Source organism: Natrix helvetica (genome assembly GCF_964273705.1).
Source record: "Natrix helvetica genome assembly, chromosome: 5".
Lineage (NCBI taxonomy): Eukaryota > Metazoa > Chordata > Lepidosauria > Squamata > Natricidae > Natrix > Natrix helvetica.
In genome coordinates, this window is record NC_138551.1 from 10,925,924 (window position 1) to 10,945,329 (window position 19,406).

Below are 19,406 nucleotides of genomic sequence, written 5' to 3' on the forward strand. Positions count from 1 at the left end.
CCCTCTTCTATGAACTACATAATGGCATAGAAGATGACAGCGAGAAGATACAAAACAGTAGTCAAATCAAAACTGCATTTCCACTTCCAATTAGGTTGAAATACAGCCATTTTGGCATATGCAAACATCACACAGTAAACAAAACAGGCCTTCAGGAACTTCCTCACAATTAAGTACAAATTCAAAATAGATGCTGAATGCAAATCAATTTGGTTTTCAAGGGCTTCTTAAATGTTTGTGTGATCAAAGTTCAAAACAATGGCTATATTTACAATGCAAAGTAATTTATCTCTGTAGAAGGTTGTCTTGAAAACACAGCTTTTATACGGTAGAATTGGACTTCCATTTAATTGGGATTTCTTAGCAAAATAAACAAACCAAATCTTGTAATTCTTTAAACCCTTAAAAAAAACACCTTTATCTTTACGTGAGTACATGATTCTAACTTGGTTTTTCCCAATCTTGTTCCCTCCAGATGAAGTAGTAGTATATAATCATATGATCACAGATTTGCTGTTTGAATGCAATTTAATTAGGCAGTCAACTGTTTCTCTTGCATTAAAGTTAAAAATTAGGCATTTAGATATAGCTAATTTTTAAAAGGACTATAACTACCTTCTGACGGGTAAACAAGCAAAAATGGGCCTCCCCAGCCCTCAGGAGCATTTTGCAAGCCTCCCAAACATTCTGCAGGTCCATTTTTGCAAAGGGGGAGGGGTTTCAGTAGGCCAAAAATGCTGTATTCAGTCTATAAGACGCACCCAGATTTTCACCCTCTTTTCTGAGGGAAAAAGGTGCTCCTTATACTCCAAAAAATACAGTACATAAAGATAATATGAAGATCGATATAACAAGCTTACTCAATAGGAACTTTGTATTATCACCTTCAATGATCTGAACTATGAGCAGAGAAACCTCTCATCAGATCTTGAGAATAGCAATTATTAGCTGGGTACTTAAGGTGGTTAATAATTAAATCAGCTGACTTCACACAATAGAGTTACTCCGCCATCACACCCTGCCCCTTTAGAAGGTTGTACAAGTAGTTCTCGACCTGCAATAGCTCACTTAGTGATCATCTGGAGTTAAAACAGCACTGAAAAAAGTGACTTATTTCACATTTATGACCACTGCAGCTTCCCCATAGTCACATGATCAAAATTCAGATGCTTGGCAATAGGTGTCTGACAGTTGCTCTGTCCTGGGATCATGTGATCACTTTTTGGTCAACGGGGAAGTCAGATTCACTTAACAACAAACTTAACTGCAATGATTCACTTAGCAACTGTGGCAAGAAAGACATAAAGTGGGGCAAAACTCAGTTAACAACCGTCTCACTCAGCAACAGATATTTTGGGTTCAATTGTGGTTGTAAGTCGAGGATTACTTAAATAAATGCATCTGAAGGTTTTGACATTGACCTGGTTAAGGGCGCCTGTCAGTATGAAATGGTAAGGTTCTTGTATCTATCCTATTCTGCTTGAGACCACAGCAGGTTCTCGCCTAGTGTATACGTACTGAACTCAGTTTGCAAGAAGTGTTTAAGGTAGTATGTCAAAAAGAAAGATTTTTGACCTAGCCTTTTCTCAAGATACCAGTCAGAACAGTTATATGGACCTGGATTTTTCTTGGATCACTTTCTCTACTATAAACAATCTAGCATTTTTTTTCCACATGGATTTTTCACTTCAACTAGCCCTTTATCATCAAAACTGCTCTTTTCATTCTTATCCTCTTTGGATAACTTTACTATGAAGAGAGTTCTTATAATTTAAAACTACAATTCCAATAAAGGTGAATAAAAAAGTAGAAGCGGTTTGTTGAGCAGGAGTATAAAATATATATAGCAAAACATTTCTGCTTAAAGTAGCAGAAAAGTTAGCCTTAAATAACAAGTGTCCATTTCTTTCTCCTTAAAAATGAAGTTATACTCAGTGGCTGCATATGATTATATAGTTTTGATTCAGTGTAACTAGAAGCAGGGATTGATTTCAGTACAGCCAACATCTGTCAAATAAGACATGAATGGAGAACATGGAATCTCGAGTGGTCAATGCAGGAGGACATTCTAGTTCAGCAACATTTAGGCACCTATAACCTCTTCGGTCAAGTAAGAAGACAGAAGCTTTCAGATTAATCAATTTATTTCACTATTGCACATGTATTTGATTAACTTTCCAACATGATCCAGTCCTGCTACGTGGACAAGTTAATGAGTTGTACAATCAGAGAGGACGGAGAAAATAAAATGCTTACAAGCATACAGAAACACTTTCCTGGAAAAAAACCACAGGAAAAACAGTCTTGCTTTTATTTCTAAGTGCAAGTGCTCTGTTCAGATCCATGCTTTCAAGAGATTAAGGATGTCATTATGGGTCCCATTCTCTAAAGCAGGGATATCAAACTTGCGGTCTGCAGGCCAGATGCATCATGCGCTGGCCATGCCCACCCCCGTTTAGTGAAGGGGGGGAAGTCATGATATGTCACGTGATGACAACATGATGCTGCGAGTTTGACTCCATGCCTCTAAAGCAATATTGTTATCCCATTAACATTGATGTTCAATCTGGCACCCTCTGGATGTGTTCACACTGAGCTCCCTCCCCACTCATCTACCCGTGTTTCCACAAAAATAAGACAGGGACTTATTTTCTTTTGACCTAAAATAAATGCTTGGCCTTATTTTCAGGGAGGTCTTATTATTTTTGAGGTGCAGGAGGTGGCGAGTGTGGTCACGTCATGGCTGCTGCTGTGTTGCAATATTTTTGGGGAGGGCTTATTTTCAGGGGAGGGCTTCTTTTAGCGCATGCGCTCAAAAGCCCGATTGAGGGCTTTTCGGGGAGGTCTTATTTTCAGGGAAACGGTATTAATTTCTATTCTGTTGGGGAAGGCTGTTCAATGTTACAGAAACCTGATTTTTTTAAAGCTATTAATTGCACAGGGTTGATTGGGAAGGAGATTTTAAACAGAGTTTAGGACTGCCATGTTATTTAAGTAAATACATTTAAAAAATAGGAACAGGCGATAATGAGCAGGTAATCTAACCTTGGCCTTTGATTTGTGTTCATTTGTCTCTTTGTAACTCTCTGCTTAATATAAGCCGCTGTGGTTTTGGTCAAGATAAACAAAGCACACACCACGTCAATTGTTTGTGGAGTAATACTGGGTACAGCAACAGCCTAATTTTGCTAGGAAGTCTCAAGACCAGCTGATAGCATCCTGCACAGACCCAAGGACATTCAACATATTGCACAGGCTCTCCTAATAAATGGATTTCAAAGGAAAAACCAAATGCCATTTAAAAAATAAGAGGAGGCACTTCACTTTCACACATTATCTATGTGAAAAAAAGGAAGAATGATCCAGCATAGGGATCTGCAAACTTGGTAACTTTAAAAAACGTATCGACTTCAACTCCCAGAATTCCCCAGCCAGCATGGATGACTGAGGAATTCTGGGAGTTGAAGTCCACAAGTCTTAAAGTTCCCAAGTTTGGGGCTCCCCTGATCTAGCATATTTATTTGTGCTGAATGAATTTATGATGACTGCATGTCTAACTATGTGATCATCAATATTACCATAATTTTAGCAGCTTGTACATAAGCATATGGTTCTAACAAGCATGTAAGAATAATGTACAGGGGTAATTTTTCATTAAGTGGCAAACTGATGAGGAACACCTTGCTTTCATGAAACGTAGCTGTAAACCTGTAGGATGCATTGCAAAGATTATTCTCTGAGGTGAACCACAGAGAAAGTTGACATTTCTCACTTCAGAAATGCCACATTCTACTGTATTGGAAATGATTTTAGAAAGAAAAAGCCACATGGCCATCAGTGCTTCTGCAACACCTCCCAGAAAATGCATTACAGTGCAGCTCAACAAAATGTTTTTCTCCAAACCAGAGATGACCACTAAGTGATCATACGATAAATTCAAATACAGGAAAGCAGAACTACAGAGCAGATTTTTAAGATGTTCTCCGTTCTCCAAAGTTTAAAAAAGAATCTACGGTCAGCAGGATCTGATCTCTTTCAAAATACATTTATTAATCCTGCCATTCCTCACAGTATTTTTAACTGCTGGGTTTCCAAACGTTTACCGGCCCCTTTTCTAAGCAATTGCCAAAGGCAAAGAAATGTTGAGAATGGTAGCTGATCTGGTATGTGTCCTCCAGATGTCTGGACTTTTTCTGGAATTGCACAGCCAGCTGGGAATTTGTGGAATTATAATTACCATATTTTTCACACTATAAGACCCCCCCCAAAAAAGTGGGTGGAAATGTCTATGTCTTATAGAGTGAATATTGCGATGAGGGGAGGGGTGTTGGTATGGCCGCGGCATTCGCCGCTGCTGCCTGTCACTTCTGCTGCCATTTGCCACCACTGAGGAACACTGGTGCCTTTGCTGACAAGCAGCTGATTGGCAGTTGCAACGGTAAAAGGTGGCGGCGATTCCCACAGCCTAGAATAGCTGATCGGTGGTATTATGGGAGGCCGATTCAACCACCAATCAGTTTCTCGCAGCAAAGGCTCCAGTGTTCCTCAGCAGCAGCAGCAGCAGCAGCAGCAGCACCTCAGCTGACTGGTGGTGGGCGCAACGGAGTGGAGCCCTGATGAGCCATGTGCTGTGGCTGTGATAACATGCTGAAGCTGACCAGGCTGTTTTCTGCAAGGACGCTACTGGATGGATGCTGGGAGGCAGATTTTTTTTTTCTTGTTTTCCTCCTCTAAAGCTAGTGTGCGTCTTATAGTCTGGTGCGTCTTATAGTGCGAAAAATACGGTAATCCATCTGCTGGGAGTCTAGGTTGGGGAAGGCTATCCTAGGTTGTGCAATATTAAATTTTAAATATTCTCCACGTAAGAAATCCATGTATCTTGGGGAAAAATAGCTACCTCAAATTTCAAGGTTGTTTGATAACAATAATTACATGTGTTACTAAATCATTACTAAGTCAATATTTACTCAACACTAATAATAAGCAATTGAGCTGGCAAGAATGAAAGTAGTTCACAACTGAATCATTGGATATTTAATTTCTCACCATGTCTCAGTTAAGGATTTTTAGAAATCTTACTCTGTTAGCTTTATTAATTCTTTCATTACATTGCAGTATGACCAAGAGGAAAACAAGAAGAAAATACATGTTAAAAGCCGGAAAGTAGATTAAAAAAAAAAAAGAATACTCACCATAGGGTCACAGTAAATTAAGAATTGCAGGCAAAATAGCAACGAAGATCCAGAGAAAGGCTCAAAAATGTAATCTTCCCAATAACTTAAGTGTTAATCAAACCACTTATAAGCAAAAGTTACCTGGACTTTTTCTGTACTTGTGGGCTGCAGGTGTCTGAACAACACTTTTTTCACGACGTCAAGGAATAAGCAAGTGACAACTATGATGATTATGGCAAACCAAGCTGAGCCGCTGGACAGCAATTGAACAAATACAAAGTACATGTCTTGGGTGTGCAAAAACGGCCTGGAAGGATAAAGGAGACAAGAAAATGGAAATTAACAAGCAGCAAGGGAAAACATTTAGGTCAGTGGTCCCCAACCTATGTGGCTTGGTGGCCTGGCTGGGAAGGGGGGACAGAGGGGAACAGGGCTGTGGCTGTGGTGAGCTGGTGTGCACACACATGCGTGCCACCCAGCCACTTGTGTCAGTGGAGCTGCGTGCGCACATTGGCCTGCTGCTTGTGGCAGTGGAGCTGTGCGCATGTGCTGGTCTGTCTCTTGCGTGGGCCAGTTTCTGAATAGGCCACAGCCCAGTGGTGGGCTGCGGCTGGGGGTTGGGGGACGCCTGATTTAGATGAATACTCTTAAGAACAGTAGGAAATATTAAGGATTGAAAAAGGAGGAAATCATAAGTACAGGTAGTCCTCAACTTGCAACCATTAATTTAGTGGCTGTTACAACAGCACTTTACAAAGTGACTTGTGATTGTTTTTCACACTTATTACGGCCATTGCAGCATCCCCATGGTCAGATGATCAAAAGCCAGACACTTGGCAACTGGTTCATATTTATGACCTTTGCTGTGTCACAGGGTCACTTTGTCATGTTTTGTGATCTTCTAACAAGCAAAGTCAACGGGGAAGCTGGATTAATTTTACAGCTGTGTTACTAACTCAACAACAGCAATGGTTCACTTAACCACTGGGGCAAGAAAGGTCATAAAATGGGGCAAAACTCACTTAAGAACTGTCTGGCTTAGAAATGGAAATTCTGGCTCAACTGTGGCTGTTAAGTCGAGGACTACCTGTTATCTCCCAGGAAATGAATTCCAAAAATACAAAATCCATAATAGAGAAAGCCCTGTTCCTAGTATCCACCAGCCTCATGGCTTTGGGCCTAGAGAATAACTCAAAATCTGGGCAGGTTCACTGCAGCAAATGAACTTTGGCTGGTCATGTGAAACTGTGCAGACAGGCCTCTTTAGAATAGGATTTCCAACCTTGGTGACTTTAAAGACTTGCGGACTTCAACTCCCAGAGCTGGCTGAGGAACTCTGGGAGTTGAAGTCTACAAGTTTTAAAGTTGCCAAGGTTGGAGACCCGTGCTTTAGAACATTGAAGGGAGATAATGAGGAAACTTAAGAGCTATAGATAGTGATGATGATGATGATGATGATGATTAATCATCATCATCATCATCATCATCATCATCATCATCATCATCATCATCGGTCAACTTTCTCTGATGAAGGCAGTGGCATATGACTTTTTGAACTCAAGAGACGTAACTTTGCATCCCTAAGTAATCAATCAATGAATGTAGCTCCAATCCTTTTGAAGTTTAAAAGGCCGACTGTGATTTAGAAACAAATGAGGCAAACCTTTTGAGTTGAGGATCTAAAGTAAAAAATGAAGGGAAGTACATTCCAAATACTGTATGTTCTTATTTTTAATATTGTCCCCATGTAAATCGATAATTGTAGCTTGCATTTTGAAAGGCTACGTCAACGTGCAGTTAAGCCCTATCAGCGTTTTATCCATTTCTCTAAAAATTAATGTGGTGGATGTTTTTGTATTTCATATATTTGAAAAATGGGACACTGACATATTCAATTATTTATTTGTTCCTTAAATTTATTTCCTGCCTTTCCTCCCAAAAGAAAATACATATGTAAATGAGGGTTGCATTCTCAGGTGCTTGGTACGCTCTGACTTGGTTGTTTGCTTGTAGATGTTTCATTACCCAACTAGATAACATCATCAGTGCTAGTACGTTTGAGGTTTGTTCCCTCTTTATAAACAATAGTTTGCCTGTGTAAAAAATAGCACTGATTGGCGTGATCATCCATCTCTGACATTATGTCAAATTCTAGTTTAATAGAATTAAAAACTAGAATTAAAAAACAAAATCAGGTTTGGGCAACAAAGAAGGGACATTATAGAACAACAAAGCCCGCCTAAATGGATAATGGGCAGATGGATAATATGACAGTATTTCTATTTTTTATTAATCTTTTCATCTTGTGTGCCAGATTGTTGGTTTAGCTGCTCAGAGAAATGCAGCAATACAAGTTCTGTTTTTGTATACGTACATATGCACACAAAACACATGCACCACTGGTCACAGCCTGCTTACAGGTCAAAACATGGTTAACTACTTACCAGATTATCCCGCCATAGAATAAGGAAAAGATGAAGTAAAACCCAATGGACCCCCAAGTAACAAAATGATTTATCCAAGTCCAAAAGTGAGTCTCTATTGCCATCTAACCACAAAGAAAGAAAGAAAAAGAAAAAAATGTATCTCTTAATAAACAGGTAATTACAAAGTTAAAGCCTGTGAAAACATTGCATGTTTGTTTGTTTGTTTCTTTGTGTGTGTGTGTGTGTGTGTGTGTGTGTGTGTGTGTGTATGTGTACACCTTTAAGTCAGTTTTCTAGGTAAGATTTTAGCAGTGGTTTGCCCCCAGGGATGGGATTCTATCAGTTTGGACCGGTTCAGGCGAACTGGTAGCTCCGACTATTGGCTGGGAGTGAATCAGTTCGCTCCGACTTTCAGCTGGGCCCGCCTGCCCGCCCCTGCGCTATACTCACCTATATTCGCTTTTCTGAAGCCCAGCTGATAGGCGCGGCAGAGTGGATTGCCAGGCCTCAGCTGCTTTCCTCTAGAGAACAGTGTTTCTCAACCTTGGCAACTTGAAGATGTCTGGACTTCAACTCCCAGAATTCCTCAGCCAGCCGCTGGCTGGGGAATTCTGGGACTTGAAGTCCAGACATCTTCAAGTTGCCAAGGTTGAGAAACACTGCTCTAGAAGGTGGAATGAGGAAGGTGATTTCTCTGTAAACTGTGCATGTGTTGCGAAGCACGTGCTCAGCGAACTGGTTGTTAAACCAGTAGGATCCCACCCCTGCTTGCCACTCACTGCTTCCCAGGGCTGAAACAGAAGGACTGCCCCTATATTACACAGCTGGCTTGGTGCCTAAGCTGAGACTAGAACTCACAGTCTCCCAGTTTCTAGCCCATCTCCTGGTTTCCAGCCTGATAACTTAACTGCTCTACCAAATTGGCTCTCATATGTTTTATTGGGAACTAGTATTCTAAATTCAAGTTGTGCACAATCTTGGTCCTAAAACCTGTAACATATTGGTTCTGCATCAACATTGGTGAATGGCTCCTTCTCTATAGTTGATTGGTGAACTGAAAAAAAGGCCAGTTCTTGATCAAACATTCATGGCAGAATACAGCTGATTCTATCCTTGGGAAGGACTCGGTAGGTAGCTAAAAATGCAAAATTCAGTCTCAACATCTGGCTGGTTTTTTTATTTATTTGACTTCTATACCTGCCCACCTCAGCAAATGACTCTGGGTGGCTCACAATTCAAAACACATATTACAATTAAAACATTCGAAAGCAATAAAAACAGCAAAAAGTATTAAAACAATAAAAACATTGTTGATTGTGTGATCAACAACAACAATAATAAGGCAACTTTTCAGGTATCAAAGAATTCCCCTTGCATTAACTTATGGACTTTCTTGAGCCTATGTTTTTTTTCCAGTTGAGGAGTTTTTTATAGCTGGGTTTAAGGACAAAGATGCATCTTTTGACATCACTTGAATAAATAATTTGGCCTGAGAAAACTGAATTTGTAAGAGTGGTTACTTTTTCCAGTGGAAGAATATGAGCTCACTGACATTGGGAGTTTTCCGTTAGAAAAATCCCAACACAAACGAAACCGATGGGCTTCAATATTAATTTAAATTAATTCTTCCAGTTAAATATAGTCAAATCACGTCCGCACTGATCTCAGACTGTTATTAAAGACAATTAAAAAGAGCTTAAAAAGCAAAATCACAAGTGCATTGCAGTACCTTCATTGTAACTGTTATAACCATAACTGTGAAGACCAGAGTACCGAAGGTCCAATTTCCAAACATCTAAAAAGGAAAACAAGAAATTTAATTAGATGGAAGATACTTAAGAGGCAACACTGCCGTTATGCTAACAAGCTAGTCCTACCAAATGCTCAAAACGAACACTTCCCCACTTAGAACAACTTAGTAAAATCAGCAGGATAAAAGATAAAACGAGCCAAAAAATAAATTTATATTGCTTAAGTGGAAAAAAAACGTAGTTGTCTTTGTTATAATTTTTCAGCTCTCATCTCTAAAGAATCAGGATTATTGTGAACCTAATTTTAGAGTACCGGTTATCCAGTTTCCTCTCACCCGCAAAAATCTGATATTTCCTTTACCCGTCTCATGAAAAATCTAGACTTCTGCACTTATTTTTTGAAAGAGCTAGATTGTGTTAAATATTTTTTCTCAATTCATGAGCTATTTCTAATTAATAGGTTGTTAAAATGCAGTTCATCTGCTTGTTTGTGTTGCAATGCCATGGGAAGCCTTAACTTGGTAAATACAAATTAATACAGAAAAATAATCTAGTCTTAAGTATGCTTGTGGAGCAAAGAGCATCATCCACTGACTGTATCACATTCACTTATTCCACTACATTCAAAAGAAGACATTTTAAAACTGAAATTATTCCAGAGCCGGAATAGGGAATTTGGTACATAGCTCAACAGGGAGGCCATCCAAGATTCCCTGCAAAAGAGCACAGCCCATCCCTTAAGGAAGAAGCAAATTCCATAATCAATAGCAGTGCTGTCTTCTCACTTTGTACCTACTAACAGCCTGTTTTTAAATTCTCCTTTTCTTGGATTGCTATCTGCAAGGTAAAGGTAAAGGCTCCCCTTGCACATATGTACTAGTCGTTCCCAACTCTAGGGGGCAGTACTCATCTCCGTTTCAAAGCCGAGGAGCCAGCACTGTCCGAAGAGGTCTCCATGGTCATGTGGCCAGCATGATTAAAGGCTTGCGGAATGCTGTGACCTTCCCACCAAAGGTGGTTCCTATTTTCCTACGTGCATTTTTACATGCTTTCAAACTGCTAGGTTGGCAGAAGCTGGGACAAGTAACGGGAGCTCACTCCATTACGCGGCACTAGGGATTTGAACCGTCAAACTGCCAACCTTTCTGATTGACAAGCTCAGTGTCTTAGCCACTGAGCCACCATGTCCCTACTTGCTATCTGTAACCAGGCGACTGAAGAAAAATCTGGGCTTGGTGAAAAGCCGAGGATGCACCTAAAGATGGTTTGTCTACTAACAGCTTTCTTTAAGCTGGCAGAAAGCAATTACTATTAATTAGTAGATGTTTGCCATGGAGCCTGTTTGCGATGGAAGAGAAGAGGATTTTGGTAAACACCCCAAACTGCCTACAGTTTGCGTTAAGGATTGTGTTTGTAGAAAGGCAGGGGGTGGGGAGACCGAAGACAAAAAAAGCATGTAACTTGGCAACATTTCACTAATGCACAAGAGCCTTTCCTTGAACACAACCAGTGGCCCACATAGAATGAGAAGGATGGGAAAGCTTTTCCAATCAGTTTCTTTTAAGGTGTTCAAGGAGAATGAGCGATGCATTCTTGAATACGACTACAAAGGTACTGCGTTTAGCGTCTGCGTGTCTTTTATCCTACAACATAAAATCTTACCATTTGCCTCTTAGGTTTGAATACCTGGCGACATGCACAGCATGAAAAAAAGGGGCAGGTTAGAAGGAAGCTAAAAATGAAAAATTGTAGTGTACAGCTATTAACAGTGCAAAGCTAAATCGACCTCTCAGAATTCACATGTAACAATGTGGATTCTTTCTTCCTGCATGCCAGCTATACTGAAATTAAGAATTCACCCATGGTGTACTTTTGTATTCCAGCTAAAAATAGCAGACTGTCGTTAGGCTATCCCAGATTCCGGACAAGCCCACAGAATGATTCAGAAACCAAGTTCACCCAGGGTATGTTAGATAGTTGTGTAACAGAAACAAATAAGGCAGTTGAGGGAAATCTGGGAAAGAGCTTTTTGGTCAGCTCTGTTCATTTTCAAACATGCTTATTCAGAAACAGAATAACAGAGTTGGAAGGTCTTCTAGTCCAACCCCCTGCCTAGGCAGGAAACTCTACAGAACCATTTCAGACAAATGGTTACCCAATTAAAAATTTCCAGTGTTGGAACATTTACAACTTCTGGAGGCAAGCTGTTCCACTAATTAATTGTTCTATCAGGAAATTTCTCCTCAATTCTAAGTTGCTTCCCTCCTTGATTAGTTTCCACCCATTGCTTCTTGTCCTGCCCTCAGGTGCTTTGGAGAATAGCTTGACTCCCTCTTCTTTGTGGCAACCCCTGAGACACTGGAACACTGCTATCATGTCTCCCCTAGTCCTTCTTTTCATTAAACTAGACGTACCCAGTTCCTGCAAGCGTTCTTCATATGTTTTAGATTCCAGTCCCTTAATCATCTTTGTTGCTCTTCTCTGCACTCTTTCTAGAGTCTCCACATCTTTTTTGACATCATGGCGACCAAAACTGGATGCAATATTCCAAGTGTGGCCTTACCAAGGCATTATAAAGTGGTATCCCTCTGTTTACGCAGCCTAGAACTGTGTTGGCTTTTTTGACAGCTGCTCCACACTGCTGGCTCCTATTTAAATGGTTCACCACTAGGACTCCAAGATTCCTCTCACAGTTACTACTATTGAGTGAGGTACCACATATTATTTACAGAACTCCAGGCAATGAAAGTTTCATTCTTTTTTCAAGGAGATTTGTATCTCAATAGTTATGTTAAGAAAGCACAGACACTTTTGGCTGATACATGTTTTACAATGATTCAGTTCACATAGCACAACATTACATATTCCACAATAGTTTTCATAATAGGTTAGCATTCTACTTTACCTGGCCATTGCCTAACAAGGAAGTATCTTTTCCCATCAGAAGATAGGAGCCAAAGAAGAAAGCAAATGCATGAAAAAATCCCAAAAAGGTCCAGTAGAGGAAAGGCTTGAAGCCCAAGTGGGCATTTTTACTAATGTCCCTGTAGAAAGAGATAGAAAAAAAAGGTATAATGCTCTGGCAGCTATTTTCAAAGGAATAAAAATTATTTTGATGCATGATGACATCAGTGTATACAAGATCATCTTTAATGTTTCAGGAACACTCCTAAAATTAATCTATCTACCTTTTTACCTATTCTGGGAAATTGCTATAAATGCTCTTCAAAACCTTGAGATGTTTCATGGCCACTTGGTACTAAAGATTAATATGTTTTGGGAGAAAGGATGATGCTAGCTCCCTATTTGCTTTCCCTATCCCACCCAATTACAATCTTTAGTCAATGAGCCAGCTTATAAATGACCAAAGTATGGCCACATTTCTGAACAAATTCGTATAAACAGATACATTATTTTAATAAGGAAAAAGAGGTGTAATTGAAATCAGAAATCTCTTTATCATTTAGACTCTTTCAGGAGGAATAGGAGGGGGACCTCAAATTAATCACGTAGCGTTATTTACCAATGTTTATCAGTCACCTCTAAATGAGATGGGCAACACATAAATCTAATAAATAAGACTAAACAGAAATAAAACCTACAATTCAACTGTAGGCACATAATGGCTGCATTTTGACACCACAATAAAGAGAAGAGGGTTTAGACTTCAGGGATCCTTCTGTACTCAAATCAATCAGAGGCGGCATGCTATTTAAAGGCAGTGGATGCGGTGCCACTCCCCCCCCCCCCCATCACAACTGATGAAGATTTTGCATGAGAAACGAAACATTTTCTTCTTCCTCAAGGAAAAAAACAGTCCAATTGCTTTTTGAAAAAGCACCTTTGAGACAACTATGACTTGGATGACTAAGAATCTCTAAGGGCATCTTTCCTCAGAGGGTTAGGCTAACTGCTTGCAAAGGGCATATAAAATTATGCTAAGAGCCACATTTTGAACATCCCCCGCTTTCTATACTCTGATCCTTAGCATAGTGTCTTCTTCTCTGGCTTTGTTCCGACTTAGACTTCCCCAGCAGCACAAAGCCGAGTCTCGTCCCAATAAACCCTTTTTATTTAATTTACGTGAATTCCTCTCCAGCAGTCTTTCAAGATAGTTCACAATTATCAGGCTTGGAGAGTGCTGATATCTTTCAGACACCGCAATACTTGTCAAGAATGCAGGAATGAACTAATTGTCTCCTGCAAACACCCCTCTTTTATTCCCTATGGGAGGGGACATTCACCATCCACCTGTGGCCTTACTCCCAAGTTGACCCTTGTTCCTTAGCTGTTCCCTTTGTCTGGCAACTATACACATGTGCACACTGGGAACAGGCTCCAGCTGTTTGTCTGCCTCACTGATCTCTGACTCCAAAGGCAGCTGATAACTGGCATACGGCTCTGGCCCCATCTCTGCTTCCAACTCAGAGCCCTCATCAGAGGCCTTCTCCAGACTCCAGGACTGGCCCATCTTCCTCCCCAACCTCCTCACTGTCCAAATCTGCTGCCAGCTCCACCACAACAGGCTTGTCAGGGTTATCCATATCACAGCCAGAGCAATTTCTGGCTCTGCTTCCAGAAACGTTTTGGAACATCTTGCCTCCTGAAGTACTCTTCTATGCTTCTGCAGGGGCCTGAAGACCTGGCTCTACCAGATGGCTTGAAGCCCTAATGGGGGAGCATCACACTGGAGGTGATAGTTGAATGAAGGGGCAATCCCACCTCCACCCCCTCCCTTTGCATCCTCTTCCCTCCCTTCCCTCTGTTTTATCTTGATTGGAATTTCTACTTTTATTCTTTTAAGACATGTTAGGATTACACTGAATGTTTATGGAGATTCTCAGTCATCCAGGTCATGGTTGTCCCAAAGGTGCTTTTTCAAGAGGCAACCTGGACTTTCTGGTTTTGCTTGGAAGATGTTTCGCTTCTCATCCAAGAAGCTTCTTCAGCTCTGACTGGATGGTGGGAAATGGAAGGATTTATATTCCTTGCAGGGAATAGATTTTACTGTTTTAATTTTGGAAGCTACCCATAGTCCTTTTACTACGAGATGGGGGAGAAGGCAAATAAATTCAATAAACAGACAAGCAAACAAACTAACTCATTAACTGAAGATGGCAGAACTGACTACATTAAATCTTAAGATATAAAGAATATGTGCCTAACAGCATAGAGATTCCCCTAATATTTCAAATGAGTATTAGCTGTTTCTACAAACAACCTAACCTAGACTTTAAAACCCAGCACCCTTTGGGTTTCTGACAAATGGTTTTTGAGTAGGAGGAGACGTACAACTCATCTCCTAACCAAGCAAAATTCTCTCCTGAAAAGACCATGCTTACCGGTAGAGAGTTGGCTTGCTGTGCAATACATGAGGATGCACATGCTGTTCAAAAAGACTATACATGAGGACTGGCAGGGAAGTGAAACAAATGTTGTACAAAGTCAGGTACACACTGTCATACAGAGTCTGAAAGGTGAGAAAGGTCATGGTTTTAAAACCCATATACAGAAAAGTCAACAACAACAACAACAGCAGCAAAATCACCCCCATCTAAATGTCTGTTGTATTATATTAACATTAACAAAGAAGGAATGAAATAAAGCAAGCTTCTGTGACCTGAAGCTGTACAAGAATTATTACAAACTCCTTCCATACTGTACTTCTTCCTCTCAACTCAAATGGTCTTAATACTCTTTCTAAAATATATATATATATATCATTGTAGAGAAGTCTTGCAAGAACAGGAATGTTGCGTTTAATTCTAGTTAAGTATGGGTTAACAGAAGTTCTTTGGTGCAGCATCCAAAAAGGTATATAAAAAAAAGAACATCAATTTGGAAAATGCTGTGTGTGCCCGTATCGAAGAGAAAAGGCTTTACATTTGACAAAGCTAATAGTCACTTTATGTCAGGGTTTCTCAACCTGGGCAACTTTTAAGGTGTGGGGACTTCAACTCCCAGCATTGCTAGCCGAGGAATGCTGGGAAATGAAGTCCCCACATCTTAAAGCTGCCCAGTTGAGAAATGTTGCTTTTAGACGATAGATGCTGTGTGGTCAAGAAAAGGCCTACGGGTTTGTTTGTTTGTTTCCTTATTGAAGCAGAAAGCGGTTTGTCACCAAATTCAATGCAGACCATCCCATGATCCACGTAAAAGAAAAGTTAATAACTGGAGCAGCTTAGAAGGAAAGGCAGGAGGGGTGGGGTGGGCGTTTACTATCATCTTATTCTTCACTTTAGACAGAAACACTTTCTGTTTAAGTGGCACCCAGCCTCTTTTCTGTCAACCCACTTTTTAATTTCATATTATTGCCTGTTTAGAATAATACTTAAAATACTGAATTTGGAGGTAGGAAAATCAGCCTGTGATAAGACTCTGTTACTAATCATTCTTAAATGGGGCCAATCAGGATTACCCATAGTCTTTACTAGGTTATTTATAGATACATCCATTAAGATAAATTAGAATTTGCTAGAACTCATAGAGTAAGAGCAATTAATTTCAGAAATGCAAGAAAGGACAAACATTACTACGGATAATCTGAGTTACAATACAGCACATCTTAAATTTAAATCTTAAATTTAAACCAGTATACATTTAAATGAGCTAAATCTGATTAATAAGAAAATCCCTTCTTGATCTGGCTATAACTGTCACTTGTCTCCCAGATAGAAAACGAAATCCATTTTTTAAAAGTGCTTTTGGCTTTCTAGCATAGAAAAAGAATTAGCAGAACTAATCAGCACTATCCAAAGATAAATATTACTTTGACTAAACTCTCATTCCGCATGGAACTCTTTAACACAACTTTCCATTTTTATCTTGCCTAACAATAAAATGGGATTGCTCTTGAATACATTTTTACAGACAGAAAATTTAAAGGAAATATACAGGGATGGAGAAACAGATGCTAAGGAAACATCATCTAGCTGTTAAGGTATTCGATTTTAGCTCTAATATAGTGCTTGCTTCTTGGTGGCTGTCTACAAATCAGAATGTGAAGGCAGAAAAGAGGAGAAGAATAAAAAAAAATGACTACTCACTTGTTGTGAAAATAAGCAGAAGAATTGATATAAAAACTGTGGTGTAATAAAACACACATTCTGGAAAACAAGATGCAATGCAACCAGTGAGAGACATAAAACACCAAATTCTATCACACCCCTCCAAACCTATGTTGAATATCAAAAGAAGTTAAAAAAATTCTTGTCTACTGAGATTCATCATCCAGATGGATAATGATATCACTGACTGGAATTAAACTACTCATTGAAGGAAGTGGTGCAGTGGCCTAGAGGTGGAGCTCTCACCTCACAATCAGGAGGCTGTGAGTTTGATCCTAGATAGAGGCAGATATTTCTTTCTCTGGACGCACTGAGAATATATCTGCTGAACAAAACTCCGCATTGGTGACAGGAAGGCCATCCGGCCATTAAAAAACACTGCTAAGTCCATTCAGTTGTCCAGACTCCACCCCACAAGGGATTATGGGGTCATTAAATGACAATGATGGTTGAAGGAAGTGGTGGAGAGGAAGTACTCCCACAAGGCATTTGGGTCCCATCAATATCGCAATGAAGCAGTCTTCCCTAATGCCATCACTCTAATCCACTTGAGACTTAGAAACTCCTTGTTTGAAACAGGAAGCATGAACTCTTTCCTGATACGTAGTCAGAATGCTCTCATCCCACTTTGCCTTTTAACTGTGATCTGCATGATGTGCACATCAAAAGAGATCACAACCTGTTTAGAATCTAGACACTGCAACCATGATTAAAAGCTGGTTTAACAAGAAATAGTTTTACTACAGATATGTTTTGGCTTGGAAGTGAAGAAATTAGCAGCAAATTAGTGATGGAAGCTCCTACTGAATATCATCAGGGAAAAAACCTTGCAGGCAGTCCTTGACTTATAGCCATTCATTTAGCAACCGTTCAAAGTTCCATTGGCATTAAAAAGTGACTTATGACTGGACCTCACACTTATGACCATTGCAGCATCCTGGTGTCATATGATTGCCGTTTGGAACCTTCCCAGAGTTTCTGACCAGAAAAGACAGCGGGGGGTAGCCAAACCCAGATGTTTCACTTAACAACTGAAGTGATTCGTTTAGCAACCCCATGGCAAAAAAATTGTAAAATTGGGCACAACTTGTTTAACCACTGCCCTGCTAACCACAGGAATTCTAGTCCCTATTGTGAGTCCTAGATTGAGGACTAGGTGTCTATGTGACTACATTCATAGGTTATTTTGCCCTAGAGACCAAATCTCTTATGTTCATGGTTTGCTTTCAAAATTCTTTTTGTAGAACGTTATAACATACAGGTAGTCCTCAATTTGCGACTACAATTGAGCCCAAAATTTATGTTGTTGAGTGAGACATTTGTTGAATGAGTTTTGCCCCATTTTACAACCCTAGTTGTTAGGTGCATCTGGCTTCCCCATTGATTTTGCTTGCCAAAAGTCACAAAAGGGGATCACACAACCTTGGGACACAGCAACGGCCATAAGTATGAACTTGACAAGGACCTGAATTTTGATCACATGATCATGGGAATTCTGCAAAAGTCGCAACTGTGAAAAATACTCATAAATTCACTTTTTTCAGGGCTGTTGTAACTTTGAATGGACACTGTTGTATGCCGAGGATCATCCGTGTTTTCTTTTTTCTTAGCTCTCTACAGTCATCAGGAAAGATGGGGTGAAATTTTAGGTACAGAATTCCAGTTGGATTGCTTTGTTTGTGTCAGCCTACACTGAATGAAATTAAGGGAATCAGAAGGGGGTGGTGGGGGCAATGAATAGGAGGGAGACATTCGGGCGTGCATTCCTGCATAAGGAGACTCATAGAACCTGTGGGCTACCCCTATAGCGCCTTATCATGCTTAACATACTGTCATTGTTACACTGGTGCTTGAGAGAAAATTTGGGGAAATGCTAGTGTCAACAATGAGATAGAAGCACAGGTAGTCTTCGACATACGACCACAATTGAGCCCAGAATCTCTGTTGTTAATTGAGACATACTTGTTTAATGAGTTTTCCCCCATTTAACAACATTTCTTGCCCAAGCTGCTAAGTTGAATCACTGCAGTTGATAATTTAGTAACCTGGTGGTTAAGTGAATCTGGTCTCCCCATTGACTTTGCTTGTCAGAAGGTTGCAAAAGGGGATCACATGACCCCAGGATGCTGAACCAGTTGGCAAGAAGCTGAATTTTGATCACATGATCATGGGGATGCTGCAAAGGTCCTAACTCTGAAAAATGGTCAAAAGTCACTCTTTTCACTGTTGTTGTAACTTAGAACAGTCACTAAGTGAACTGTTGCAAGTCTATAGGACTATCTATAGATTCAGTTTCTACAATATCTCTTAGTATCACCCTACTAAACCTTACGAGTTCCAAGCATAATTGTAATGATAATTGAGTATCAGAGTTTATGTACTACCCCACTTTTGCAAGTAAACTCACTATTTAAAAGGAAAACATCTGAGCTAAAAGAATCCCCAATTATATGCTACAGACACTTACCTTGTAAAAAAAGTACTGTACAAGGGTTGCTATCCTAATATAATAAAGGTGGCCATGGACAAAAAGTAACTTGGAGAGGAATTTAAATCTTGCGATTGCATAGTCACTGTTTCTTACAGCTTGTCTGCCTTCTTTGCCCATGATACCTGCAATTTGGGTAAAAAGCAAAAAATATCAAAATTAACTTGTCTTCCTAAGCATGAGGAAACATGTGAGTCAAAGTGAAACAACAAATGCAACAAAAATGGAAGATTCAGTCCTTAAGTGTGCTGTTTGCAGATTTAAAGGACGCCTGACCAGATAAGAGCACATCTTTTATTCCACAACAGAAAGAGAAAAGGTTGTATATATGTGTACATAGAATCTACTTTATTACTTTTTTTATCTAGGGAGATGATACCCATTATAGATCCCATATCAGGGTTCCAAGCAACACCCCCAATAAAAGAAGACTCCGAGGCTTGAATTTCCTCAAAAGTTTCATTTCATTGGCACATCTGGGAAAACCTGAATCTGAAAGT

The 19,406-nt window shown here is 39.9% G+C and overlaps 1 protein-coding gene across 4 annotated transcripts in view; it reads right to left on the reverse strand.

Annotated features, from left to right (window-relative positions):
• ATP11B (ATPase phospholipid transporting 11B (putative)) overlaps positions 1-19,406 on the reverse strand; it is a 101,575-nt gene that overhangs the window by 17,044 nt on the left and 65,125 nt on the right. For all 4 annotated transcript variants that reach the window (XM_081955293.1, XM_081955291.1, XM_081955292.1 and 1 more), the window contains exons 22-28: positions 18,886-19,031; positions 16,398-16,457; positions 14,694-14,821; positions 12,257-12,395; positions 9,330-9,395; positions 7,619-7,722; positions 5,316-5,481 (exon numbers count right to left, since the gene is read on the reverse strand). In XM_081955293.1, the coding sequence (XP_081811419.1) occupies positions 5,316-5,481; positions 7,619-7,722; positions 9,330-9,395; positions 12,257-12,395; positions 14,694-14,821; positions 16,398-16,457; positions 18,886-19,031 (809 nt within the window). The remainder of the gene's footprint in view (positions 1-5,315; positions 5,482-7,618; positions 7,723-9,329; positions 9,396-12,256; positions 12,396-14,693; positions 14,822-16,397; positions 16,458-18,885; positions 19,032-19,406) is intronic.